The 27897-nt window shown below is 39.1% G+C and overlaps 3 protein-coding genes across 4 annotated transcripts in view; 2 read left to right on the top strand and 1 right to left on the bottom strand.

The window, feature by feature from the left end:
- LOC101742721 (uncharacterized) overlaps positions 1–27897 on the top strand; it is a 76832-nt gene that overhangs the window by 42675 nt on the left and 6260 nt on the right. The window contains exons 2-5 of one of the 2 annotated variants that reach the window (XM_012697902.4): positions 19176–19276; positions 19575–19663; positions 21451–21581; positions 23427–23543. In XM_012697902.4, the coding sequence (XP_012553356.1) occupies positions 19206–19276; positions 19575–19663; positions 21451–21581; positions 23427–23543 (408 nt within the window). In that variant the 5' untranslated portion in view covers positions 19176–19205. Of the gene's footprint in view, positions 1–19175; positions 19277–19574; positions 19664–21450; positions 21582–23426; positions 23544–27897 lie in introns of those variants that run through there. The other variant, XM_062676458.1, reaches the window with a different exon arrangement.
- On the bottom strand, positions 1607–6562 carry LOC134201530 (uncharacterized). Its single transcript, XM_062676464.1, has 3 exons — positions 6297–6562; positions 3276–3665; positions 1607–2885 (listed from the first exon to the last, which is right to left on the bottom strand). Exons 1-3 carry the CDS (start codon positions 6457–6459, stop codon positions 2398–2400), a joined length of 1041 nt encoding a protein of 346 aa, XP_062532448.1. The 5' UTR covers positions 6460–6562; the 3' UTR covers positions 1607–2397.
- On the top strand, positions 7469–12484 carry LOC134201564 (uncharacterized protein K02A2.6-like). The gene is made up of 4 exons (XM_062676681.1): positions 7469–7477; positions 8402–10498; positions 11291–11518; positions 12059–12484. Exons 1-4 carry the CDS (start codon positions 7469–7471, stop codon positions 12482–12484), a joined length of 2760 nt encoding a protein of 919 aa, XP_062532665.1.

Raw genomic sequence — 27897 nt, 5'->3', positions numbered from 1 at the left:
ACTAGACGATTTTTGATAACGCCATCTTGTTATGTCTTTAAAGCGGTTAGTTGCCCTCAATTAAGAAAAATAGTATTATTATTCGCCAATAGATGTCGGGAGGAGTTGATTATTGAAAACACGAATAGAGCAACATTTTCTGAAAATAAATCGTAGCTAGATGGATTTATCGCCCCTGAAATCCCCTGTATACTAAATTTTATCAAAATCGTTGGAGCCGTTACCGAGATTCAGATCATATACATATATATTAATATACAAGAATTGCTCGTTTAAAGGTATAAGATTGTAAACATAATTCCCAACCTACTTCACCTCCACTAATCATTAGCTCTGAATGAAATATTGAAGCATTTTGGATATTTGTAAGATATGAAACGTAAGAACTGGTGAAGCAATAGCTGTAAATGTTGTTTTATAATGTATTATATTATTTTATTCATATTAAAATAAAGTTTAGCCCAGTAAAACTATAACACAATCTGAGTTGCTCTATAAAGAGAAACAACATTTGAAGCTATTGCTTCACCAGTTGTTATGTTTCGTATCTTAAAATATTCAATATGTTTCAATATTTCTAATGTTTCTTCTCATGTTTCAAAATTCAAAATACCATCAATGTCACCTGTATAACTTATTATTAATTTTTATTTATATAATATTTTTTATTGCTTATATGGGTGGACGAGCTCACAGCCCACCTGGTGTTAAGTGGTTACTGGAGCCCATAGACATCTACAACGTAAATGCGCCACCCACCTTGAGATATAAGTTCTAAGGTCTCAAGTATAGTTACAACGGCTGCCCCACACTTCAAACCGAAACGCATTACTGCTTCACGGCAGAAATAGGCAGGGTGGTGGTACCTACCCGCGCGGACTCACAAGAGGTCCTAACACCAGTAATTACGCAAATTGTAATTTTAACTTAAGTTTTAAATATTATAACCTCTTTTAAGATTTATGACATACCTAAATCATATAGAGGTTACATATTTTTAATACTTTCGACAAATAGTTGTTACATAGACGAGTCGTCATCAGGATATATGTACATAATAGCTGTCCGCTTCGCTGGGCCCCAAATATTCTCATTAACGCCCCCGCAACTGATGTAGGGAGTCCAACACTCATATAAATATTAGCCTATCCATTAAGTACATGTATCTTCTACATGGATACCAAGTTTCAAGTCAATCGGATGCATGGTTCAGTAGTTATAACGGAACATCCGTAAAAACCACTATAGATTTATATATTAGTATTACTTTCATTTAGTATTTGGGTGGTACTAACTGGTCGCAGGGACATGGCTTAGTGGTGGATCCAGTGCTTAGAAGGCGCTGATGTGAAAGTGGTTGACCGATTGAACACCAAATAGAAGAATTCAGAAACCACCAAGAAAAAATACCTTAATAGTTTTTCTAGTAACTGGAATCATAACTGTGAAGCAATTTCTCGAAACCGCTAGAAATTTCTAATACAGAAAAGGCGAACGGTGGCCACAACCCATTTTAAACTTATCATTAAGTCGAATGAAAGTTTATAGACATCAATTTACTTGAGCGAGGATTTGTTGAAATTAAATTTTAAAAAAACATGGTAGGTATTTGTAGACTTTTTATTCTAAAATTGTTATCAATGAATAACGGTTTTTATTTTTTATATTTAGGAAATTGACAGCTTTTTTTTAAATATCAGAATTTTCTTTTTTTTTATTGCCCGAGCAGGCAGACGAGCATACGGCCCACCTGATGGTGAGTGGTTACCGTCGCTCATGGACGTCAGCAATGCCAGGGACAGAGTCAAGCTACTGCCTGCCGGTTGAATGAATGTAATACATAAAATATACCTTGTCGTGTCAGTGATTATGGACGAATTTCGGTTATTGGATGAACAGTGTTGTATGAAAATAAAAGATTGTCTTATTTAAAAAAAACTGACTTTAAATTCAACCACTTAAGGAACTATTTATCTTGTGCCTTCGGTACCAAAAATACACGTATACAAGACAGAACCAAGAAATCTTAATTGTTCAAAGGATATCAAATTAAATCTCATAAAGGTACTTACTCATGAACAAATGTCATGAATAATATTAACAACATATCAAGAATATAGAAATATGTCTTTCGTATTGAAGCTTCTTTAGTAATTTTAGTGAAAGTGATCTGCTGAAGCTTCTAATACTTGTGTATAAAGTACAGGTTTAGTTAAAAAAGTATTAAAAGTGGTACAACGAATATTCTACTTATAATAAAAACAAGATTTCCAAAGTCAGCCATAAGTTTCTTGTCTCGACATTTCCACCGAATTTACCCAAACTCTCTCGACCTAAACAAATTACAATCATAGCTCATGGATCAAATTTGAATTCTTCTAAATCATCCATAAAAGCTTATGGTTCATTGTAAACAGTATTATAGACTAGTTCTTGAATCTTCATTCTCAGCATTAACTTTTTTGCTGGTCCTAGTTTTTTGACGTGCGGTAATAAGCTATTGAAAAATCCTATATCCTCATCTTTGGCTGGTTCGCGTGGCTCTCCTCCTGTTGTACTTTTCTGGGCTTCGTCGTCATCATCGTAGAAATCCGCCTCCATTATTACAGGCTTCGTGTCAAATTCATCGAAATCATCTTCCTTGACGCTCACATCAGGAGCTGTCTCCGGTGGTGGTTCAATGTTGTAGTAACTGGTCCCTGGATCGGGCTCATAATCGTGGGAGTCATTGAAATGATCTTCGGGGATCTCGTTGCCTTCATAGTCATTGAACTGGTTGGTCAAGAATTGAAGTTTCGGGAGGAATTCCCACTCTGAGTCTTGTTTTCGGACTTCCTTCCTGGCCTGATCTCGAAGGTATTTCCACTTTAATCTAGCTTCATCACCTGGAATTTTTAACAAACAACGTATTTGGATTACACATTTAAATCATGCTTTTTGATATTAAAAAAAGGGTGCGAGTACTTATGTACGCGCGTAAGAAGTTATACTTTATTTTTATTAAATTTATTTCTTTTTTTTAAATATTAAATAATTAATAATAAATATTTAACGTTAATAATTTAAAAATATTTAGTATAAATTATATTAAATAATAATTTTGTCATTTATATTACTATACGGATAGTTAACCTCAATTGTATTAGAGCACTTGTGGGCATCGTAAAATTTCACTCATAAATTTTTCATAACGCGCCTAAAGAAGTATAACTTCAAAAAACCTAATCGGTTCTAAGTTATTCTCAATATTTAATAGAAATACAATAAGAACTCACGCGTCACTTCCAGCTGCTGTGAAACCTCCTTCCAGCACTCATCCAGCTTATACCAATTATGGTGTCCCTTTAACTGCCTGTTCCATATTATTTCTCTGGCCTGGACCAACTCAATCAGCTTGTTCATGTCCACGTCTATCGTTCTTCTCTTATTCATCAGTAATTTCTTTCTCATCGTGTATCCTAGTTTCGGTCTCTTCATGGACTCGTCAAGAGAATTGAACACCTCGTCGGCGGTATCTTCATCGCCCTCCTCCTCTTCAGCCAGGAATTGGTGGTGAATAAATTTCAGTTTCTGAAAATGCGGCCACTCCGATTCCCCGGGTCCCTTCTTCATTTCTTTCCGGCATTGGTCTTTGAGATTCTTCCAGCGCTTGCGACAGTTCAAACCTGGAATTAGGGTTATGATGCGATAGATAATATTGTCATGGATCAGTTTTTCAATTTCGGATAACACGTCGAGCGCCAGATTAGCAATTAGCATTAAAGCTATGTGTTGCATAGTTTGATTGTACTACAAGTACGAGAACACTTTAATACTTTATAGCAGCGGCTCCCAAACTTATTTTGTCTACTACCCACTTTGAGAATAAATTATTATTTAGCGCCCCCCTTTTTTTAACCTACTTAAAAACTACTATACCGAGAACTCAGTCGGTGTCTAAGAGTCCTCCTAAATGAAATTACAAATCGCTTACCAAGCCTCTACACAACACCCCCTTTTTTTTCTGGGTCTCTTACCGCCCCCCTTTAGGCTGGCAGCGCTCACAAGGGGGCGTTATCGCCCACTTTGAGAAAGGCTGCTTTATAGGTATTAAATATTAGGTATATTTAATATATTTACTGGTGGTAGGACCTCTAGTGAGTTCGCGCGGGTAGGTACCACCACCTTGCCTATTTCTGCCGTGAAGGACTAATGCGTTTCGGTTTGAAGGATGGGGCAGCCGTTGTAACTATACTTGAGACCTTACAATTCAAGGTGGGTGGCGCATTTACGTTGTAGAGGTGTATGGGCTCCAGTTACCAGTTACACCAGGTGGGCTGTGAGTTCGTTCACCCATATAAGCAATAAAAAAAAACACAGTATATTGAAAAATTAATAAAACAAACAATATAATTAATATTGTAAATAAAGACTCAATTTTTGGTGTATGATTTACAAATTAAACCAGATATGCGATCAATTGAAAAGCGCAATGTAATTTTTACACCAACATGGTCTCTTTGTAGGAAAGGAAGAGAGAGCATTCTCTCTCCAATCAAATTAACACTTGTAATCCAAATAGTTTGTTGAAATCAATTATTGTTGAAATACACGTTTGTAGAAATGGGCCTTTTGGGTTTTAATAGATGACCAGTTGATGTTTAGTCGTTAACTGATAACAATTGAAAGCAATTTACATTTGTATGTAATGTACATTTGGAGAATCAATTGTATTCTAATTGTGCACTCATTTTTCCTTTACCTAAATAGTAAAATATTACGTAACAACATACAGCAATACAACACCGAGACAATAGCTATTCCCTGGTAGCCTAAAGGGCTATGCTAGCCACGCTACAGCACGTAGGCGAGATCACGAGCTCAACCTAAGAGTGTGCTATCACTAGCCTCAACAAGAGCAGTGGTTCTCAAACTTCGATCAACAATAGTAACTGTTGATCGAAGTTCTCAAACATAAAAAAGTAGTGATTCGCTGAATCCACCACCGGACCCGAATCGCGACGCACTGTGAAAATCCGGCGAAAAATTCAGTAGGTAAAGACAGTAGCGTTAACAATGTCTCGTTAACAATCTCTTTTAAAAATAATCAAAAAATACGGAATACAAAAATAACAAAAGAGACAAAAGACACTTGAGCGTGTTTTGTCTCTTTCTTTAGCATTTGAAACTGAATATCAATGAAAAATACAATACAGTGTAAATATAGGTAGGTTACAAAATATCCGTAAGACTGTAATTTATGTACTCAGCATTGAATTACCGTTCCTATATCTCGGTATTAAGTTAACCCTCCAGGCTCTAAGCAACATTTGGGTACGTATTGTTTACTTTGTGTCACCAAGTACGCAGTTTTTAACACAAAAAAAATTATAATGCGTTCACAAAATTAAATGTGGTTTTTGTTTTAATTACGAATTAATTTTGAATTCTTGCATTAGTAAACTGACATCTATATATTAATACGTGAAGGAAAAACTTTGTATCCCTTTTTATGAAAATTGCGCGGACGGAGGAGTACGAAATTTCACAATATAGAGAATATAGAAAAGAAGTGCACAATGCTAATATTTTTTTTAAATAATGCATAAAAGACACATTAAAACAATAAAGAAAACATTACACACACTATCATCATGTATTTGACACACATATACTCTTTGTTTATTGTCAATTGTCAAACTTTTATTAACGTTTAAAGTCTGTGGTAAAATTGAGAATAGATGAATATTGTTTATCTTTATTATTATTTATGTATAGTGTAGTTTTGGCGAAATCTGTGATTCTATTATATAACTTTAATAGTATTTGACAATAGAACCATAACAATGTTAAAACATAAAATTTCAATTGATTAAAGTCGAATTTCGACTACTGCGGGACCACTAGTTTAAGATAAATATATTATAAAGAGGAAAGATTTGTTTGTTTGTTTGTTTCGAATAGGCTCCGAAACTACTGGACCGATTTGAAAAATTATTTTTCCATTAGAAGCCGACATTGGCCCTGATGAACATAGGTTACTTTTTTTAATTTTTATTTTATTTTATTTTTTTGGTTTCATGTGTGTTTTAATGTTTCCGAAGCGAAGCGAGGACGGGTCGCTAGTTTAAGATAAATGCATTTTTTACTTTTGTTGCATATTTAAATTATGTATGTATGTATGTATAAATTATAGTATGTCTATCCGTGGTTGGATATAAATTAAAAAATTACAAACAGCGCGCGCTCCGACCCAAGGCTGTTGAACTTCATTGAGCCGAGCGAGAAGCAAGCGGTTAAGTAAAATCGCTACTCACTTGACGTGCCCACCTCAGCCGCCACCTCATTCCAGTAGCGTTCCAACTTGAATCGGTTCCTGTGGCCTCTGTAACTCTTATCCCAAAGGCACTCCCTAGCTTGGACGGCTTCAATGAGCTTATCCATGTTTTTGGCACGGGCGCCTTTGGGTTTAGTTTTCATTGTGAGCGGGTAGCGGGTGCTGTCAGCGACGAACGGCGCGGGACTGACGAGGCAAGTCGCCCCCGCCCCGCGCGTGCGTCCGCTGCGGCACTCGCTCTCGCTACCGCTGGGTGTGGTCGTTATCGCGCAGATGTGACGTTCACTTCACTATTAGTTCTTATTGCCTACATTATTTTTTTGTCTGAAAGCGCTACTTTGAAATATGAAATGAAAACCCTTTAATTATGATTTAAGCCTTGATAAAACGAAAATGATACTCGCAGAGACATTTATGGACTAGAGAGAAAGAGACAGAATATTTCTGAAGGTTCCACTTCTACAGTGTATGAATTACATACCATTTTTTTAAATCTGAATGTTTCTTTTACTTAAATATCTACTCTTTTAATTTATTTTAAAATTGCGCAGAATATTTTTTGGATGTGATCAGCATTTTTTGCTTTCTTCAGTAAAAACGTAATTTTCTCTAACCAAAATCAGCTTACAGCTTCATCAATAAAACTTTTCTGCCCTGAGAATTTTCGTACTTTGCTTTGCACGAGTAGAAGACATAAATTAAAAAATGAAAGGAGATAACTTATAATGTCTAGTTTACTATTCTCGTTTTATTTCCATCGTTTAGAAACCTGTAACGTAACGAAAGCGTGCTCACAGGAGACTATCTACATAATAATATATAAAAGGAAAAAAAAGTAATATTAAAAAGTTTTAAATCCTAAACATACACATACGGTCAAATAGGCAGAGGTGTTCAAAATTAGACGTGAACTATTTTTTGCTGACCCTTAATTAGGTCACTATTTCAATAAAACCCTTCTACATTTCAAATCTTTGTGGAAAAGATATATCGCTGTCCTATTCGCTCGCCGCGTGGCTCCCCTCTCGACAAGCATCGTCGCCTAATCCGCTTTACTAAAAGAGTTTTGACTTTCTCCACAGTTTCATCACACGTCAATTCATTGCGTTTTGAATTGCCACAAATCGATTGCATCTTCAAACGTAACTAGAGATGTATTACGTACTAAACGATTTAGTTGTATTATTTTCGAACGACAGTGCGCTTTAGTAGAGGTTGGGTAGGAATTATGGTAGTGATAGCGTTTCACTACAAATGTTATACGCCAGTCTTAAAATCGATGACATAATGTCAAATACTATAATATGTACTAATTTTATGTTAGATTAATACGTGAAGCAAAAACTTTGTATCCCTTTTTACGAAAATTGCGCGGACGGAGGACTATGAAACTTTCCACACTTATAGAGAATATAGAGAAGAAGTACACAATGCTAATATTTTTTAAAAATAATGCATAAAAGATACATTAAATCAATAAAGAAAACATTACACACACTACATACCATGTATTTCACGCACACACGCATGCATACTATTTATTGTCAAACTTTTTTTCTTGACGTCTGTTGTCAAATTGAGAATAGATTAAATATTGTTTGACTTTATTGATACTTTTTTATAGTGTAGTCTTGGCGAAATTTGTGATTATAGAAGTATAAAATACTATAATAGTGTACAAACTTAAAATTCGAATTAATTATAGTCGAATTTCGACTACTGCGGGACCTCTAGTTTTATATTATTACTAGCGACCCGCCCTCGCTTCAATTCGGAAACATTAAAACACACATGAAACCAAAAAAAATAAATAAAAAATAAATAAATAAAGTAGCCTATGTTCATCAGGGACAATGTCGGCTTCTAATGGAAAAAGAATTTTTCAAATCGGTCCAGTAGTTTCGGAGCCTATTCGAAACTGTTATGTTTGAAATAAATGTTAGTGTGTCACTGGCCGTCTTGAGTATCACTTGTCCCCATACACGCTAACACAACATTGGCGACGAGGTACCCACACTAAAAAAAATATAAAAAATGTCTTTCGGAAATTTAAGTAATTTCGACCATAATACGCAAACTTGGAAGACTTGGAGATGCAGACTCACACAGTGGTTCATCGCGAACGATATTAACGTGGTGAAAGATCCAGCAGGAGTCAAAAGACGGGCCATATTGCTTAGCACACTCAGCGAATCTACCTACAAACTGGCAGCTGATCTCGTGTTGCCTAAAGAAGTTCAAGAAGTACCATACGAAGATATAGTTAGTGCTTTGGACAACCATTTCACTCCAAAATCAGTGGGTTTTGGCGAGCGTCATCGTTTTTATGCCGCCACACAACTACCCCAGGAGACACCATCACAGTGGGCTGCGAGGTTACGAGGTCTCACTGCTCAATGTGACTTCAGCAATGTAGAAGAGGCATTAAGAGATCGATTCATTATGGGTATGCTGCCGGGCGTGGAAAAAGAAAAAATGTACGTGCAGGAGCTGGCCGGGCTGACCTTCGCCAGGGCTGTGGAGCTGACCGAGAGCTTGCGCAGCGCCCGCGCGGCTGCTGCTGCAAGCGCTGCTACCGAGGCTGTCGTTACAGAGCTGTACAAAATAGGCAAACGTTCTCCGACTAGTGTACCTCAAAGTGCAAAAGTGAAGTGTTCCGTGTGTGGTTATTCGAATCACAAAGCCGCGGAGTGTCGTTTTGCGAGTTACACTTGTAGGAAGTGCAACGAAAAAGGGCATTTGCGTAGAATGTGCAAAAGAGTCAATTATGTTGTAACGGAGGAGAACGATGAAGGTGACGATGACGACGGTAAAATTTATAACATTCGATCTTTGCGAGGTGAACCATTAATCGAAGCCGTGTGTGTCAATGGTATCAGAATGAACTTTGAGATTGATAGTGGGTCAGCTGTTACCGTTATGTCCGTAGATACATATAACGAACATTTTAAAAACATTCCCTTATTAAGCACAAATAAGAAGTTATTAAGTTACTCGGGTGACGTGTTAGGTTGCGCCGGTCGCGCTCAGTTGTTAGTGGAGTGGCGGGGTCGCGCGCGCCAGCTCGACGTGTACGTGGTGCGCGACGGTGGACCGCCTTTACTGGGCCGCGACTTCATCGCGCAATTTCAACTGCAGCTAACGCCCGTATATAAATGTGCCACTACCCGAGACACGTTGAAATTAATTCAGGAACAATATCCCGCTGTGTTCTCGGACAAGCTAGGTCAATTTAACAAATATAAAGTTAATTTGAGATTAAAAGAAAGTGCTCATCCTATATTTTTTAAACCACGGCCGGTCGCATTTGCTCTGCGTGAAAAAGTAGAAAAAGAGATAAACCGTTTGGTGGGACTGGGAGTACTCCGACCAGTCGAACATTCCGACTACGCGTCACCAATAGTCCCGGTACTGAAACGTGACGGTTCGGTCCGTATCTGCGCGGACTACTCTGTTACTATAAACAAGCAGTTAGTTGTAGAACAGTATCCGTTGCCTACCGTAAACGAGTTGTTTTCTAAACTATACGGAGGCCAGAAATTTACTAAATTAGATTTGTCTATGGCCTACGGACAGTTTTGTCTGGATGAAGAATCCCAAAAATTAACTTGTATCAATACACATAAAGGGATCTTCGCGTATACGCGTTTGGTGTTCGGGTTAGCTAGTGGGCCATCAATTTTCCAGCGAGCTATGGATACAGTGCTAGCGGGCCTGGACGGCACGCTGTGTTTATTGGACGATGTGCTTATAACGGGTCGCAATGACTCTGAACATCTTGAGAGACTGCATCAGGTCCTACAACGGTTGCAAGACGCAGGATTTGTTTTACAGAAGTCTAAATGTCAGTTCTTCCAAGATGAGATTAATTATTTAGGGTCTACCATTAATAAAGAGGGGCTAAGGAAATCACCCGATAAAGTGGAAGCAATATTAAAGGCCTTAGGCTTAGTTAATTATTATAGAAATTTTGTACCGAATGCATCTTGTATTCTCGGGCCATTGTACGAACTTTTAAAAAAAGAAACAAAGTGGCGTTGGTCTAAGTTACATAATAAGGCGTTTAATGAAATCAAGAAATTGTTAGCATCCGATAATGTATTGGCCCATTTTAATCATAATGCAACTATAATTCTAACTGTAGACGCGTCACCCAATGGATTGGGTGCTATCCTATCACAGGTGAGTTCCGATGGCCAAGAAAAACCTATCTCTTTCGCTTCGCGCACGCTTAACGACGCCGAGAAAAGGTACTCACAAATCCAAAAGGAAGCAACTGCGATTATATTCGGTGTTCGTCGATTTCATCAATATTTGTACGGCAGGTCAAATCCATTTATACTAAGGACGGACCACAAACCGCTTCTCTCGATATTTGGCCCACAACGAGGCATCCCAGAAGTCTCGGCAAACAGACTTCAAAGATATGCAATTTTTCTAAGTGGTTATAATTATGTAATCGAGTACGTGAAGAGTGCAGATAATAGTGCGGACTATCTGTCTCGTGCGAGTCTACCGGTCGGCGCGGGCGCGTGCGGTGGTCGAGGCGGGGGGACCAGGTGCGGAGCGGGAGCGGTCGATGTCGATGTGTTCGACAGCGCCTCCTATGTTTGCTTCGTAGTGCAAGGCGCACTCCCGATTTCGGTGACTGAATTACGTAACGCAACTTGCAATGATAGCATATTACGTGAAGTCATTAAGTATATTGAAAACGGGTGGCCTAAAAAAATTATTAGTGCAGAAATTAAGCCTTATTACTTATGTAGATTGCAACTGTCCGTTGAAAATGGTTGCGTTATGAGGGGTCATAAAGTGGTGATACCAGGGAGTTTGCGTCACCGCGTTTTAACAGAGTTACATACCTCACATATGGGCATAGTTAAAACAAAGGCTGAAGCTCGATCTCGATGTTGGTTTCCAGGCTTAGACGACGCCCTACAGAATATGATTAGCTCATGTGAGGTGTGTATGCAGCTACGACCGACTCCGCCGCGCACTCCGGTGTGCCCGTGGGAATACCCCCCGCAACCCTTTTACCGTGTACACCTAGACTTTCTAGGTCCGCTGAATGGTCGGATGTACCTCGTCCTAGTAGACGCGTACTCCAAGTGGCTTGAGGTCTACGAGATGGCTTCCACAACTACTAGTGCAGTCATTGAAAGAATGTATGAGTACATGTCCAGATACGGACTACCTCATACGGTAGTTACGGATAACGGTACTAATTTTTGTTCTCAGGAGTTTCTTAGTTTTTGTACACTAAACGGTATATCTCACATAACTTCGCCAGCATACCATCCGGCAAGCAACAGACAAGCCGAAGCTTATGTAAAAATTGCAAAAAAGGGAATCAAAACTTGTTTGTTGAGTAGTACAAATGCTAGGGAAAATAAACTGCGACTATACAAATACGTTTTCGATTATAGAAACTCAATTCACTCGACAACAGGAATGTCTCCGGCACAGTTAGTGTTTGGTCGCAAATTAAGATCTCGTTTAGATTTAATGAACCCGCGGTCGCCGCCGTCACCTTCATCTGCTTCATTAACTGATTATGTTGCATCTAAACAGTGTACGCAAAGTAAAACGAAAGGAGGGGAAGTTAGAAATTTCGTGCAAGGTCAAGTAATTATGTACAAAAAATATCTTGGTAATAATAAATATACGTGGTATAAAGGTGTGATAGTAAAGAGAATCGGTAAAAACGTATACATTGTAAAAGACTTTAAATCTTCAATACAGTTGAAGAGGCACTCTGAGCAGCTCTTTTCGTGCAAAACTAAGCATGGTGCCACTCAACCCTGGGATTTTGACTTGAGCAGTTCGATTGCTCCAACCGCTGCTAGTCCGGCGCCGGAGTCGATGTCGTCGCCTTGTGAAGATAGAAGCGGCATCGAACTTCACACACACGACGGAGAGAGTGCGAGTGAGGAGAGCCGCCGTACAGCGCTCTCTAGTGCATGTGACTATCAGCCGAATCGGGAGTCGCCGGAACCGAGCCACGTGACTGTCACGCGAGGAGTGCGTCGACCCGCACAGTCTGAAGAGTCTGAAGAGGGAGATCTGTTCTTCGAGGCTGAGGAGGCGAGCTTGGAGCCTCAAATTATTAGGGAGTCCAGGTTTCCTAAACGTAACCGTCCTAAAGTTAATTATAGACAGTTTTACTAAAATTGTTATAGGATATAATTGTTTAGTTATTATGTTTTTATTTTAGTTTAGTTTAGTTTATTGTTACCTATACGTCTTGAATTGTTAAGGGAGGATATGTTATGTTTGAAATAAATGTTAGTGTGTCACTGGCCGTCTTGAGTATCACTTGTCCCCATACACGCTAACACAACAGAAACAAACAAACAAACAAAGTATAGATAATAAATCCAAGTTGCAATTGAAACAGGTTTATTAAAACATGATTCAATACTGTAATGTGTTTGTATATGCAATTAAACTTAGTTCATAGTGATCAACAAAGCAAGACCATAGTAAATTTTGCTCATCACTAATATACCCAGAAACCGTTCGGCTCTAAAATAAACGCTAGTGTTTCTTAAGTTTTTTTATTGCTTAGTTAGGTGGACGATCTCACGGATCACTTAGTATTAAGTGATCACGGGAGCCAATTGTAATTGTAACAACGTAAGCACCGCCGCCACCCAATTTAAAGTCTTCAACCATGCGTTTTCCTGTCGCTATAACAAAAATTATTCTTATAGATCCTTTTTATTTTCAAACAGTGGTTATTTCTTTTTTTTTATACTTACTATTAAAATTTTACAAAGAAAACTAACAATACAAAAAACCATTAATATTTTGATCCACTAAAAGCATGTGTTGACGCTATTTTAACTCATAAATCCCGGTTCCGACGGTATATCCAACCGCGTTATTAAACTTCTACCCGTCCAACTCATCGTGATGTTGGCATCTATTTTCAATGCCGCTATGGCGAACTGCATCTTTCCCGCGGTGTGGAAAGAAGCGGACGTTATCGGCATACATAAACCCGGTAAACCAAAAAATCATCCGACGAGCTACCGCCCGATTAGCCTCCTCATGTCTCTAGGCAAACTGTATGAGCGTCTGCTCTACAAACGCCTCAGAGACTTCGTCTCATCCAAGGGCATTCTCATCGATGAACAATTCGGATTCCGTACAAATCACTCATGCGTTCAACAGGTGCACCGCCTCACGGAGCACATTCTTGTGGGGCTTAATCGACCAAAACCGTTATACACGGGAGCTCTCTTCTTCGACGTCGCAAAAGCGTTCGACAAAGTCTGGCACAACGGTTTGATTTTCAAACTATTCAACATGGGTGTGCCGGATAGTCTCGTGCTCATCATACGGGACTTCTTGTCGAACCGCTCTTTTCGATATGGAGTCGAGGGAACCCGCTCCTCCCCACGACCTCTCACAGCTGGAGTCCCGCAAGGCTCTGTCCTTTCACCCCTCCTATTTAGCTTATTCGTTAACGATATTCCCCGGTCGCCGCCGACCCATTTAGCTTTATTCGCCGACGACACGACTGTTTACTATTCCAGTAGAAACAAGTCCCTAATCGCGAAGAAGCTTCAGAGCGCAGCCCTAGCCCTAGGACAGTGGTTCCGAAAATGGCGCATAGACATCAACCCAGCGAAAAGTACTGCGGTGCTATTTCAGAGGGGAAGCTCCACACGGATTTCCTCCCGTATTAGGAGGAGGAATCTCACACCCCCGATTACTCTCTTTAGTCAATCCATACCCTGGGCCAGGAAGGTCAAGTACCTAGGCGTTACCCTGGATGCATCGATGACATTCCGCCCGCATATAAAATCAGTCCGTGACCGTGCCGCGTTTATTCTCGGTAGACTCTACCCCATGATCTGTAAGCGGAGTAAAATGTCCCTTCGGAACAAGGTGACACTTTACAAAACTTGCATAAGGCCCGTCATGACTTACGCGAGTGTGGTGTTCGCTCACGCGGCCCGCACACACATAGACACCCTTCAATCTCTACAATCCCGCTTTTGCAGGTTAGCCGTCGGAGCTCCGTGGTTCGTGAGGAACGTTGACCTACACGACGACCTGGGCCTCGAATCTATACAGAAATACATGAAGTCAGCGTCGGAACGGTACTTCGATAAGGCTATGCGTCATGATAATCGCCTTATCGTAGCCGCCGCTGACTACTCCCCGAATCCTGATCATGCAGGAGCCAGTCACCGTCGACGCCCTAGACACGTCCTTACGGATCCATCAGATCCAATAACCTTTGCACTAGACGCCTTCAGCTCTAGGAGCAGGCTTAGGGACCTCGGTAACCGTACTCGTCGAACTCGACAAAGAGTTCGCCGTGCAACCTAACCCATGAATCAGCTCGCTGAGTTTCTCGCCGGATCTTCTCAGCGGGTCGCGATTCCGATCCGGTAGTAGATTCATTCGCGAAGCAGCTACTCTTGAGTTGTTAGGTCTCCTTCGGAGGCGCTCGGGCAGCTGTTAGCAAATCCCACCCCTCCTGGCTGAGCCTTTGCTCGCCCACCTGTCCTGGTGAAACTGGAAAGGCCTCCGGGCCACCAGTAATCCTTCAATCATAAAAAAAAAAAAACTCATAAATATTCTGGATCTAAGAATCTCCTCTGTCGTTTAGTCATGCATATACCTACTTACTTCTTGTCTTGGTATTGCTATTCCTTCGGATCAATTTTGCTCATCACTATTAAATACATCATTACACTACGTATAATAATTAACATAGTGCTATCAATTTCAATAAGATTAATTAAAATTAACTTTACGTTTTAATATTGTCATTTTTTTGTCATTATATTATTTATGACTATTAAATAACAACGAACAAAACCTTAGTCGTCCGGGACCAAGAAAAACTTAAAGTATTCAAAACTTCGGAAATAATGTAATGATAATAAAAAAACTCTAGCCTTAAAACGTAAAATTTTTTTTGATTTTATCTAGAACTCACCAAATCCGGAGAAAATACTTTAGGACGATTATATTTTCGACAAAAGCAACTTTTTTTTTACTACTGCGACCCCGAAGGCCTTCCCTGTTTCACCAGGACAGGAGGATGAGCAAAGGCTCAGCCAGGAGGGATGGGATTTGCCAACAACTGCCCGAGCGCCTCCGAAGAAGACCTAACAACTCAAGAGCAACTGCTTCGCAAATGAATCTACTACCAGATCGGAATCGCGACCCGCTGTGATCCGGCGAGAAACTCAGCTGATGTTTGGGTTAGGTTGCACGTCGAACTCTTTGCCGAGTTCGACGAGTACGCTTACTGTCAAGGAAAGCAACTGTCAAAGTCACTAGTGACAGAACCAATACCTACAACTATTACTAATACAAATATGAAAATTGATTGTAAATATTATTCGATCGCAAACCAAAGCAACACCTTAAGAAGCATTTTCTAAACCACCACAGTACGATAATTCAAATTACAAGAAAAGAAAGAAAAGCGGATCGCTCTGTTTAGAATACGACTTACCCTTTGCCGGAAGCTACCGAATTTCCCAACGAGAAGTCCAGTCCTAATAAACACTGCCAAATCCATTACCGTACATCCGTTAAGCGTATAACTTCGATTGAAATACGAAATTATCTATCGCAATACTTAGCTTACAATCAACCGTTTAATCGAAGTTTAAAAATAGATTCCGGTCTCACTTTTGGGATGTTTCGGAATTCGTGGACAAAATTTATCTAATATTTAAAAAAAAAGGACATGCCCGCTGAGTTTCTTGCCGGTTCTTCTCAGGACGGAGCCGCGGAGGCTAGTTTTTGTGAATTGGCGGTAGTTCTATTTGACGTTCAGCAAGTATGTACTTTCATTAATGTTGAATAAAAATTTTTGATTGATTGATTTGATTTATTGATTGGTGTATCTAGTAACGCGTGGAGTTCACGGCTTTTACGGTAGTAACCACCAGAGCACCAAAACCTACAGACGGAAGATAATACACTAACTGTTACACTTGCTTCGTACGGTTGCTTCGCGGTATTTAACCTGAATTGCTTCTTCACGCGCGAACCCACAATAGGTTCTCGGTAACACGAAGACGGTTGCAGACCGACGATGAGACTGACATAAGGTATCCCTTTTGCAATGACCGGCGATGACGTAAATTAAGGTAACCACACATTGTGACACAGCAATTGAATTGATATGAATTCACCTTTTTATTTCTATTATTATTGCTACGCGCTGGGGTTCCGGATAAATAAAATCCCACCAAAGTACAACTAAAACCTGTATTCAACACTTAGAGCACTTAAAACACTTCACAAACACTTAAAAATTCTCAATTCGCTTCTTCCGCTTCGCTTCAGGTGATCCGTTCGCTGTTTCGCTTCGAGTAATTCGAGTAGAACTGACTGCGTGTTTTTTTTTTCCTACCTAAGCTGAGAGGCTTGAGAGGCTATATCAGCGTAACCTTAACTAGTAGGTGAGCTCACGGGGCTCAAACCTGACGACGTTGCTAACACGAACCCTAGCAAGAGCCGTGCTTCGCAGAGTCTACCATCGGATCGGAAACGCGACCCACTGAGAAGATCCGGCGAGAAACTCAGTGGGCGGTGTCTGAGGGTTAATTTACTCGTCGAGCCCTTCGTCGCAAGCGACGGTTTCGACGAGGACGGTGACCGGGGACTGCGTGCCATCTCTGCAACGCTTTTATAGCCGATACCACATCCCTAGAATTATCGAGAACATTCCACACATTCGAAACATCGGGAATAGTATACCTACTCGTATTATCGTACTAATTAACTATTTCCAGGATTCACAAAAACTAAAGGAAATATTATTTTGACACTTTTTAATTAACTGTTAACAAAAACTAGACTGTGTATTCACGCGTACTATTTCACCTCTTCATTCTTAACAGTATCTGGTCTTATCTAATAATGCCATTTACATATGCACCCTCAAAACTTTATTGGTTTAAAAGGCTATTCCAACTCTAGCGTGTAAATAAATTCAATTACTGAGTTAACATAATATGTTACAATATTGTAATTGTATTGTAATGTAACAATATTATTGTTTTTTATTATGTCAAAGAAAAAGTAAATAAGTGAAAATGATTCTCAATAAAAATGTTGAACGAATTATGATAGGCAGTAGATTATGAAATCTGTAATAGTAGATTATGAACTAAATTCGTAATATTTTTGAATTCATTCTAATTGGTCAGAAGGTATCTTCGCCCCGATTTTGTCTGGAAGTCACGTCAACGATATACGAATCTGGATGTAGTGCGGACCGCGGTAACCGCCCTAACTCGCCTGGGTTTGGTCCAGAGTGAGGATCGACCGTCGGGAGAGAATTAGCGGGAGCCGCTTAATGAGCCTCTACCTACTCCGGTCCGGTCTTTACTTTGTTCGTTTACCACTTACCTTGGGCGCACGCTTATGTACGTGGGCCGCGGAGATTCGGTCCCCAGCCCGAAAAATAGGCCAATGAAGTTGAGGCGGAGACCGTTCATCCATCCCACCATAAGTAATACACCAACTGTCGATCGCATTACCTCAGTATAATATTCAAAGAACGCTGCTGTCCATTCTCTAGTCACCCCAAGTCACCTTTTTCGACTTACACGGGAAGAGATCATAACCATACGAATATTAGGTGATATGCTTATAAAATGTAAGTAAAACTGCTTATACGTTAAGTACAGCGGTAATTTATTTTGTTTTATGTAAACATCGTTCAATGATTTTATACATTTTTCGAACGCGGAAAATATTGTACAGATCTTTAGGTTTTAGGTAGTACCTAAGTAATTCTCAATTCAAATGTTGAAGAAAAAAAGCGGTTTTGTAGCTGTTGACGGATATCGTATGATCTTGGATCTTTGATTTAACTGTCATCCGATCTGTACCAAATCCGACAGGAAAATTGTATAGAAATCGATAGTACCATTTCGAAATCTATAGGGAATGTGCATACGTCGACTTTTATAAATATATAGATTTAATTCGATATTTTGTGGAGTGTCTAAGTAACATACAAGTATAGACAAAATGTAACCCATGCTACCTCTAATACCTGGACTTCCAATTATCAAAAGATCAAATAAATTAAATTAAAAGAATACAACGATTTTATAGTCTATCATTATGAGAGATATGTATGTATGTACCATAAGACGGGCTTTAGACAGGCCTATATTTCCGCTAAATCAGCAGACCCATTGCGCATGAACGCTTCCAAGTGCCACTTGAGTTCACTCTACTGAACTCACTAGGCGGTCTTCACTCGATTCTAATTAAATAAAGCCTGAGAAAATCATAACAAAAAACACAAAAATTTAATCAAGAGGTTAAGTGAAAAAAACTCCTGACAAAATTATTATAGCAAAGTAATTTTCTTGGCATTTGATTCTACTCGTCGGGGACTATTGATAACATAAAAAGGTAGGCACTTTATCGGTGAAATACTAGTTGATTTATTTCACTATATTCAACAATTCTTCACGAACTTAATTTCCGTGTCACAAAAGGTCAAAGATAAATTATTCTATGACTGCTACTATTAATCTATTTCAAGTTGCGCACGCTAAAGAAAGTATGTACTAACATATATTTCTTAAAGAATCTGTCTCTTTGCAGCTTCATTGGAAGATCACTTGTAAACAAAACTTTATAGTGAAATCTATAGAAATAGAACTGTTACAGATATTATTGTGTATTTAATGATTTTTTTTTCTGGTGGTACCTACCCTTGCGGACTCACAAGACGTCCTACCACCATTAATTGCGCAAATTATAATTTTGCTTGTTTGATTTTCTCATTTTTAGTTTATACGGGTCTAACTTGTTTTTCGATGGTCCAATTTAAGTTCTTTATTTCGTTCCCCAGATTCTGATCGGTGAATGGCTCGTCAGCAAAATGTCAGGGATGACAGGTGCCAGCATGCTTCGTACGCGCCGCAAGGATGTCAACGTCAAGCCGAATCGGAAGTGAGTTTTTTTTTTGGAATTTATGGTCTGGTATCTAGACCTTTAGGCCAAAGCAATTAGCAAGTTCTCCCAGACTGAGCCCGTGAGCTCATCTACCCGTCTGGGCCTATCGAGAGTAGCGTCAAAAAAGCAGGTGGCCTATGTCGATTTTGCCTACCTAATAATACGAGATAATTAACTCAAAAGTATCCCACTATTTCGGATTTCGGCAATCGTATATTAGAAGAAAATTTTATATGCGACAAAAGCGAGATTACATAATGATTATTTGTTCATTAACTTTAATATTTGTATTTAGATTGGACCGGAAATCGTCCCGGGGCATGCTATACGAGAACGAAGAACTCCGACTACGCACAATAAACATAAATGCTGAAGTTGAAAGAGGTAAGTAATACAGATTAATTCGCATAGCACAATAGTTCTTAGTCGCAAAGACAAATTTCACAAGTAATTGTTTTTGTTGTTCATTAATTGAGCTACGGTTTGCTAAAATACAAGATTAATCAATTAGCGAATGTAGTTTAATTATTTTGTGCCTTAAATATTTTTTTTGTTGAACTCATAGTTTTAAGTGGCTATTGGCAGCTCACAGACATCACTAGGTGATTATACTCTTACGACTAAAGGTATATGTCTTTAGTTGTATACGAATTACGCAAATTTTAACTGTTGCCACTTTGATTTTTATTGCAAGAAGTTAGTACTTCGTCATCTAAATTTCTCTTTTCATGAGAAAAATTGGTACTTACGGTACTTACCTACGAAGATTAAACCCCAGAACAAACGCACTGCTCGATGTATATGCACCGGGCGTCTTATGCTTTAGACTACGACTAGGAAAACCTATATTTCTAATATGCTCTCTGCGAAGTAATGCCACATACCTCACGCGCTCCCTAAGGCGCCACGTCGATAAAGCGGCGCGACACGAGAACCCTCTCATCGTGGCCGCCGGTAACTACATTCCTGATCCTGCGGACAGAATGGAAAGCAGTCGACGTCGCCCCAAACACGTCATTTCGGATCCTCCCGATACACTAACGGTGCTTTTAGGTTCCTCAAGCACCGGTCATCGTTCTCGTCGAACCCGTCGCTTGCGACGAAGGGCACGACGAGTAAATTAACCCTCAAACACAGCCCACTGAGTTTCTCGCCTGATCTTCTCAGTGGGTCGCGTTTCCTATCCGGTGGTAGATTCTGCGAAGCACGGCTCTTGCTAGGGTTCGTGTTAGCAACGTCGTCAGGTTTGAGCCCCGTGAGCTCACCTACTAGTTAAGGTTACGCTAATATAGCCTCTCAAGGCTCTCAGCTTAGGTAGGGAAAAAAGGCCTGAACTAAGAATTAAAAGGGTACTTTTTTTCAGTCTGATGTCATTCTAATCCGGGTATTGGGCAAGAGTAATAATTATTTTTTATTATCATCAGCGTTTCCAAATTTTCAAAATAATTGAAAATTGGAAGACGTCTTGATAAATTGAAGACATGAATAGATGAAGGGGTTAAGTACCATTTTTAAGATTGATAGTTTTTACATTGAATGAAGGTCTTATGTGCCTATAAACCATATTAGACCTTAAAATTCCGAGCTTAAAAGCTATTTTTAGAAATAGCATGTGATGAAAGAATTATGTACGAAGAAAAAGTACAAGTAACAAAAGTTTGTAGCCCGTTTTCTCAAAATTAACAAAATGTATCATATCCCCTTCATCCACTCACTCATGTCTTCAATTAATGAAGATTACTTTCATAAATTCCTGTTCTAAGCGCAAATCCCAGTAATATAAGTGTATAAAAAACATCAAGTGTGGAGTCCTAAAAGATGCCATGGATCGTTTCTGGGAAAAGGACCAGTTGCTCTGAACAAATTTCTTCAGAATGACAGCTACAGTCGAATCAGTATTATAATATTAGTTACATTGCGTAATTACCGGTGATTTTTCTCTTGTTTTGTCGTTCTGACATTAATTTGTTTCTAGATCGATCTATGTTCAGCTATCATGCATTACCATAAAATCACAATCTCAGTTTACTTCTATAACATTCCTCGCAAACATTCAGACTGTCAGCCAAAGCTGCTCCGTGGCACGAATGGGCGCCATAATATCACCGCCATAAAAGTCTTCTCTAGTCTTCTGAAACGTAAAATTTACGCATCTTCTCTTTCAACTTCAGGTCAGTCAGACATAAAGAAGTTAAAACGTGAAAACGAACAGCTGAAGAGGGAGATATCGGCCCTTCGTTATGAATACGACAGACTGGACAGCATGCTCAGGGAGAGAAGGTCATCGCCAGAACACTCGGACGTGCGTTACGCAAATATTAAAACGTAAAACCTAAATTAACTCCCAAATTCCAGAGGGGGAGAGAAGTGAGCGTTGAATCTCTTAACTATTGCTCTAAATACTCTCCATTCTATCTATAATATATACTAATATATAAATCTACAGTGGTTTTTACGGATGTTCCGTTATAACTACTGAACCGTGTATCCGATTGACTTGAAACTTGGTATCCATCTAGAAAATACATTTACATAATGGATAGGCTAATATTTATATGAGTGTTGGACTCCCTACACCAATTGCGGGGGCGTTAATGATGAGAATGTTTGTGGGGGTGACAAATAATAATGTTAATTTTAAATGCCCAGCGAAGCGGACGGGTACAGCTATTCAATAATAAGCCGGTCAAACGTAACCGGAGACATGCAGGACTCATTCTCCAGAGAGGTTTTTCTGCTATATTACGCCGTGTAGGTTCAAGATGAAACAATTGCAGAACCGGTTAAGCTGCTTCTGTATTATACTCGGCATACCTACCACAAAATTCTGGGTATATATACCTTCCGTCTCCAGATACAGGATTATTATATAGAAGCACTGTGGACATTTTCCCTGGAATTATGAGGGTTTATCTATTTAATTATGGTAGTTGTAAAGTAATCTTTGATGTATTTATTGAAATTGAAATTTGATTTGGTGCACACATTGAAAACCTTGTTTTAATTCGTAAATGACTGATCACGCCATAGTTCGGAACGTAGTGCCATTTACAAATGACTTTTACAAGAAATTAATAGAAAATTATGTAAATATAGAATAATAAACGGTTAAGCTTAGACTACAACTTTTTAACGACATAGAGTAAGGCTTTTCCACCCAGAGCAGTTTAGGCAATGGCTCATCTGTGGTCCTAGTTTCACTACGTAGTATAAAACAAAGTCGCTTTCTCTGTCCCTATATCTGTCCCTGTGTATGCTTAAATCTTTAAAACTACGCAACGGATTTTGATGCGGTTGTTTAATAGATAGAGTAATTGAAGAGGAAGGTTTATATGTATAATAACATCCATTAAATAGTGGAGAAATCAATAATAAATTACAGTTTCAGAAGCGAAGCAAGGGCGGGTCGCTAGTTACTAATAAACTAATAACCATCTATTTATCCATCCACTGACGCCGTTGTGCAGTAGCTAGCGCCCCTAGTTGTTGCGCCAAGGATCGTGGGTTCGATTCCCACATCGGCCTACATTCCTGTGATGAAGAGGTTTGCTTGCTCTTTGTCTGGGTGTCTGTTATCTACGTATTATGTATTTGTTTAAAAACGTATATAAATATAAGTAGACTAGACACTTTTGAGGCGCCGATATTATCCAAGTTGGCAGATGAGATGTTAACTCGGACCTTTGTTACATTGAAACATAAGCTACTAGCTGTACCCGTCCGCTTCGCTGGGCATTGAAAATTAATATTATTATTTCTCACCCCCCACAAAGATTCTCATCATTAACGCCCCCGCAACCGGTGTAGGGAGCCCAACACTTATATAAATATTAGCGTATCCATTAAATACATGTATTTTCTAGATGGATACCTTGAAGTCAATCGGATGCGTTATAACGGAACATCCGTAAAAACCACTGTAGATTTATATATTGGTATAGATATGTCAGTGTCTGATACCCATAACACAGGGAATCCTAATTTGGGGCTGGACGACCGTGCGCGATTTATTTCCGGTTATTATTATTAAACATATCATCCTCGTCTGCCTATTAAGGCAATAAAAACGCAACGTCATAATTGTGTAACGATGATAAGTGATTTCCAATCTAAATATCAGTATATAAAACACAATGTCGCTTGGCAGGACAGCGTGTCGTTATGCAGCGCGTGTCCAGAATGTGCCAGTGTGGACGGTTCGTCGCGGGCGGTCGCCTTCCATGACCTGAGCGTGGTGCCTGAAGAAGGCGAACAGGAACCTAAGGTACGTTAATAAGGTCACTTATATGTCTAGCAACTATAAATATTTTACTGGTGGTAGAACGACGACTTGTGACTCCGCATATGTAGGTACCACCATCCCGCCTAATTCTGCCGTGAAGCCGTAATGCGTTTCGGTTTGAAGGGTGAGGCAGCTGTTGTACCGAGAGCTTAGAACTCATGTCTCAAGATGGGTGGCGGCATTTACGTTGTAGATGTCTATGGGCTCCGGTAGCACCAAGTGGGCCGTGAGCTCTTTTTTTTTCCTACCTATGCTGATAACCTTGAGAGGCTATTTCAGCTTCTCCTTGACATGTAGGTGATCTCACGGGGCTCAAACCGGGAGTGTTGCTAGCATTGGCCCTAGCAAGAGGAGTGCTTCGCAGAATCTACCACCGGATCGGAAACGCGACCCTCTCAGGGCCGTTTGAGCCCCGAGAGCTCACCTACACGCTAGGGCAACGCTGAAATAGCCTCAAGGCTATCAGCATAGGTAGGTAGGTAAAAAAAAACTATACAAACAAAACAATTTTCCACGTCACTGCCAAAAAGCGCTCAAGGCAAATTTACCTTTGACTCTTAAATCGACATTCGGCTTCGAGTGTGGATTCGCTTAAGTCCAGAAATAGTTTAGGGATGATTCACGAGGCATATGGGACTTTACGCGCATACATCGAGATATATGACTAATTTTAGTGTCATTAGTCGACGGGAAAACACAAATACGGTACGCCTATACTTACGTATCACTGGTGGTAGGACGTCTTGTGAGTCCGCGCGGGTAGATACCACCAACCTGCCTATTTCTGCCGTGAAGTAATGCGTTTCGGTTTGAAGGGTGGGGCAGCCTTGTATAGTTCAAACTGAGACCTTATAACTCATGTCTCAAGGTGGTTATGTTGGCGGTATTTACGTTGTAGATGTCTATGGGCTCCGGTAACCACTTAACACCAGGTGGGCCTTGAACTCGTCGACTCGTCTAAGCAATAAAAGAAACTTAAGTTGAAAGAGAAAATAAACCACTTCCTCTAACCCTTTTTTAGTTTTTTATTCGGCCTAAGAAAGTGAATTCAGTAGAAAGAAAATCTTTCGCGGATGATGCTCAGAGGTCGACGACCCGACACGATTTGATTCTTTAGCAAATTCTTCTTCAATGTTTTTTTTATATTATAGCCATTCATAAATTACTACATGGCTATTATGTTAATGGCTTTATAACACACACAGCTCAAGTACCTACCTAATACTTAGTTTTAATATATTATTTTGAGGAACATATTTGAAATTTGAAAATTTTAAATTCACAATTGACATTGTCTATGACAACAACAAGATATTATTTTTGTGACTAAAATTGTACGTTAAAATAAATAGAATCTACCTTTTAAATCCTATAATGGGTTGTCAATTCTTCGGTTTTAACAAGTCGCAGACATAATTAAAACTACATATTTTTACAGTATAACCGTACCACCTTTATTGTCATTTAAATACTGTTTTTGACGTTTTGAATACATTACAGTTTTCGTAATCGCGCGCATTGTGAGTCTTCATAGAAAACGCGACATGAAGCCGTAAAATTCCAATAGTTTTAGTTACCAAAGGATTCATTAAGAAGGTTCAAAAAAACCGGCCACATCATCGTTTCTTAATAGTTATAAATCATCTAATGCTTTTGGTATGCGTTGTGAATGTGTAACAGGATTTTGTAAGGTAAATATATGGCAATTTTATTTACTACTAGCTGACCCGGCAGACTTCGTAGTGGCTCAATCGATAAACAAAAGACCCAAACTTTTGTAAAAAATAAACTTAAAACAAACAAAAATAATCTGTCCGACGGGGTACGCATCAAAGGAAAAACAAAATTGTTATTTTTATTTAATTCCGAGCATTTTCATTCATTTATCTACCTTTTAAACCTTCTCTGGACTTCCACAAATAATTCAAGACCAAAATTAGCCAAATCGGTCCAGCCGCTCTCGAGTTTTAGCGAGACTAACGAACAGCAATTCATTTTTATATATGTATATATATATATATTACTCCATAACATCTTTCAAAAGCGATTTTAAAATACCACAAAAACATAACATTACGAATCAATTTCCTTATGAAAGAAATATTTTTAGTAAAATTATCTCAAACAAACAAATCAGCTGTCTTGTTCGCTAAACTGATATACCAATTGAATAAATACAAAATGTTTTTCGAACTTCAAAGGTTTTTCCTGGTAACAATCAATTAATTTAGGAATTCAATTACGTCATGTTTATAAACACAGATTAGATGAAGATTATAGTTAGTTAACAAACACATAATTATGATCTATGTGATTAAGACAGGCCCACTTCTCACACATACAAAATAGTTTTTACTGGTGGTAGGACCTCTTTTGAGTCCGCACGGGTAGGTACCACCGCCCTGCCTATTTCTGCCGTGAAGCAGTAATGCGTTTCGGTTTGAAGGGTGGGGCAACCGTTGTAACTATACTTGAGACCTTCGAACTTATATCTCAAGGTGGGTGGAGCATATACGTTGTAGATGTCTATGGGTTCCAGTAACCACTTAACACCAGGTGGACTGTGAGCTCGTCCAACCATCTAAGCAATAAAAAAAGTCTGAAGTTTTTGCGATGTGGCTATGACGTCATTTTCCAACTGACATTTCCAGGGTAGTCCTTATGTTTCTTACAATAAGACTGTGTTTCGTGATTGCACCAAACAATCAAAGGCATTGTTTATCTCGCCTGCTAGTGGACTGCATTACATTGTGTCGGACTAATGTTCTTGAACTACAATAAACATACTATAACGATAGAAGATAATGGTTATTAATCAGATTTTTTATGGTTGGACTAGAACATGGCTCATCTGGTGTTAAGCGGTTACCGGAGCCCTTAAACATTACTTTTTTTATGATTGAAGGATTACTGGTGGTCCGGAGGCCTTTCCAGTTTTACCAAGACAGTTGGGCGAGCAAAGGCTCAGCCAGGAGTGGTGAGATTTGCTAACAACTGCCCGAGCGCCTCCGAAGGAGACCTAACAACTCAAGAGCAACTGCTTCGCGAATGAATCTACTACCGGATCGGAATCGCGACCCGCTGAAAAGATCCGGAGAGATTCTCAGCCTAGACATTATTGCGTGATACCCTTCAAACTGGAAGGTATTACTGCTTCACGGCAAAAATAGGCAGGCTGTCAAGGGCACGCAAATTAATATTTGCAATAGAGCCCACAAAAATTTAATAAATACGCGATGCTATTATTTCATTGTGGTAGTCATTCGTGAATATTTAAATACATATTTTATTCGAAAAATTGGAACTGGCCAGCGGGATTTGAACACCAGCACAGTTGCATCACTCGATTCTCGATACGAATGCAAAGAGCGTCTTATCGTCTAGGCCACCACGACGACTTCAAATATCAATGTTTTCGTCTTGAACAGAAAGGTAATGCAGTTTTTTTTGTCCCAAAAATTTTTTGTTGCTGGATTTCCTAATATTATTTTTAATACGAGTTTTATATTTATCTTTCTTGTGTGGCCGCGTAGACTTCAGTGGCCACTTAACGGCAGACGAGCCACGAGCCATTCTATCGAAGTATAGCAGCGAAAAACATAAATAAATATTTCATTATTACGATGGCAACAAATTCGCGGCTGCTTGCAGAGTTTTCAAAATATCGTCAATTAGTCAAAATATTTTTTAGGTTATCTTGACGAATTGCTGTCAGTTCTGATTTCAAGAACAGACCGTTGGTCAGCATATAAGTCAAGGGCGGACGTTTCGGCGTCCAAGAAAACTGTTGTATATTTATAAACTCAGTATTCGCTCAACGTGCGCTAACACAACGTAAAGTCAACTGCTTGCTGTCATGTGAATTTCGTGTAATACTATGAAGGTGCTGTACCATTGAAATAATCCGTACCAACACTGTGATACCGCGTTTTGTCTTTATATAGTGTTATTAACGAGACAAGTGATAAATTTAATGTGTTATAATTCATTGTACGTGTTTCGGAAATGTAAATTTTCTAAAAAGTTTGAGGGAGTTTTTCTTAATTTCTACGTGTATTTTTTTGTTTATATATCAACTAATTTAAAGTGATTTGTAAATTAAAAGTTGTTTAAATCTCTAATTACACATCGGTCCAGTATGGAAGCTGTCATTGTATTTTGAGATCGCTAAAACGTTTCGACTCCGCCTACACCGTAACGCAATGACATATTATGTCGTTACGTGGTACGGGAAAATAATTTTAGATGTTTAAGATATAAGGTGAATTTTCCTAGTTCATTTAGCAAAACATTTTTTTAATTTTTTATTTTGCAATTCTTTCTATTGTAACCGAAT

The sequence above is a fragment of the Bombyx mori genome, chromosome 27, assembly GCF_030269925.1.
Source record: "Bombyx mori chromosome 27, ASM3026992v2".
NCBI lineage: Eukaryota > Metazoa > Arthropoda > Insecta > Lepidoptera > Bombycidae > Bombyx > Bombyx mori.
The sequence above is the reverse complement of the archived record's forward strand: the minus strand, read 5'-3'. Positions and strand labels throughout refer to the sequence as shown.

Coding starts and splice junctions, on each gene's coding strand:
- LOC134201530 (XM_062676464.1), bottom strand. CDS start 6,459: ATGAAAACTAAACCCAAAGGCGCCCGTGCCAAAAACATGGATAAGCTC. Junction 3,666..6,296: donor GGCTGAGGTGGGCACGTCAA/GTGAGTAGCGAT, acceptor CCCTAATTCCAG/GTTTGAACTGTCGCAAGCGC. Junction 2,886..3,275: donor ACAGCAGCTGGAAGTGACGC/GTGAGTTCTTAT, acceptor TAAAAATTCCAG/GTGATGAAGCTAGATTAAAG.
- LOC134201564 (XM_062676681.1), top strand. Junction 10,499..11,290: donor TGGGTGCTATCCTATCACAG/GTGAGTTCCGAT, acceptor GTGTGTATGCAG/CTACGACCGACTCCGCCGCG. Junction 11,519..12,058: donor GATACGGACTACCTCATACG/GTAGTTACGGAT, acceptor TCTTCAATACAG/TTGAAGAGGCACTCTGAGCA.